Source organism: Mastomys coucha, unplaced genomic scaffold, assembly GCF_008632895.1.
Source record: "Mastomys coucha isolate ucsf_1 unplaced genomic scaffold, UCSF_Mcou_1 pScaffold12, whole genome shotgun sequence".
Lineage (NCBI taxonomy): Eukaryota > Metazoa > Chordata > Mammalia > Rodentia > Muridae > Mastomys > Mastomys coucha.
In genome coordinates this window covers 31,510,008-31,511,190 of record NW_022196894.1, presented here as the reverse complement: position 1 = coordinate 31,511,190, position 1,183 = coordinate 31,510,008, and the positions used below count along the sequence as shown (strand labels likewise).

Below are 1,183 nucleotides of genomic sequence, written 5' to 3'. Positions count from 1 at the left end.
GAAGAAGAAGAAAAGGAGGAGGAGGAGGAGAAAGTGTATATATATATTGTGTGTGTGGTGTGTGTGGTGTGTGTGGTGTGTGTGGTGTGTGTGTGTATTGTGTATGTTTGTATTGTGTGTGGGGTGTGTGTATGTGTGTATGTGTGTATGTGTGTGTGGTGGAGAGCACATGCCACAGGACTTGTGTGGAAGTCACAGGACAGATTACTTTATGGGCAGAGTCAGTTCTCTCAGGTAAACTGAGTAAACTCAGGTTGCCAGGCTTGCTCGGCCAATGTCTTTGCTGGTTGAGCCATCTCACCATCCCAGAGACAGCATCTTCAACCCCAAGATGACATGTAACAGATTATAATTTTGTGCATGTCTTTTCTAAGTAATATAAGGATGTCCCTCATGTGAGGCTGACCATGGGCACCGCACCAACTCTTACCCAGGTCCACATGGGAACTCAAAGCAGTCATGAGTGTCTTTTGAAAATAGTAGTGGATAGAGTGACAGTGTGAAGGAAGTTTGGAAGCAGCTGTAAAACTCACCAACACAAAAAGGAACCTGTGGGTTCTGCTTCTCAAACCCAGGTTTGCATGGGCATTGTAAACCATCTTGGCACTTCGTGATGTCATTCTTTACACAACCATAATAATCACACAAATCTTGACCTGTGAGAGGCAAAAATACACCAAACACCAAATTAAAAAAGCACATTGAGGAAACCCATATAGATAATTAGGGACAGCATTTCACCCTCACTCCCTATGCAATCATTCAGTTGTTTGAGTTTTCTGGGTCCACGTTTCCTCCACCTATCAAACAGTGCTCATAAGTCTTGTTCCCATGTTTGCAGTGAGAATAGAAAGAGCTAATGTAATTGATGGCAACCACATGGGAACCTCAATAACCCTTCATTATTTTGTTCATTTGTAGATACAGTGACATTTAAAAGTTAGGCTAAGGACACTATAGGTTTTTAGTTTTTTGTTTGTTTCAGTCTTGTTTTTTCAAGCAAGGTTTCTCTGTGTAGCGCTGCTGTCCTGGAACTTGATCTGTAGACCAGGTTGAATTCAGCAATCCATCTGCCTCTGCCTCCTGAGTACTGGGATTAAAGGTGTGTACCATTACACTGGGCTTTTGACTTTTCTTTTCTTTTTTAATTTTATAGTGTGTGTGTGTGTGTGTGTGTGTGTGT

General features: G+C 42.1%; 1 protein-coding gene across 1 annotated transcript in view; it reads right to left on the bottom strand.

Annotated features, from left to right (window-relative positions):
- Window positions 1–1,183, bottom strand: part of Muc13 (mucin 13, cell surface associated) — a 17,385-nt gene that overhangs the window by 12,155 nt on the left and 4,047 nt on the right. The window contains exon 3 of the mRNA XM_031364607.1: window positions 534–656. Coding sequence (XP_031220467.1) covers window positions 534–656 — 123 coding nt within the window. The remainder of the gene's footprint in view (window positions 1–533; window positions 657–1,183) is intronic.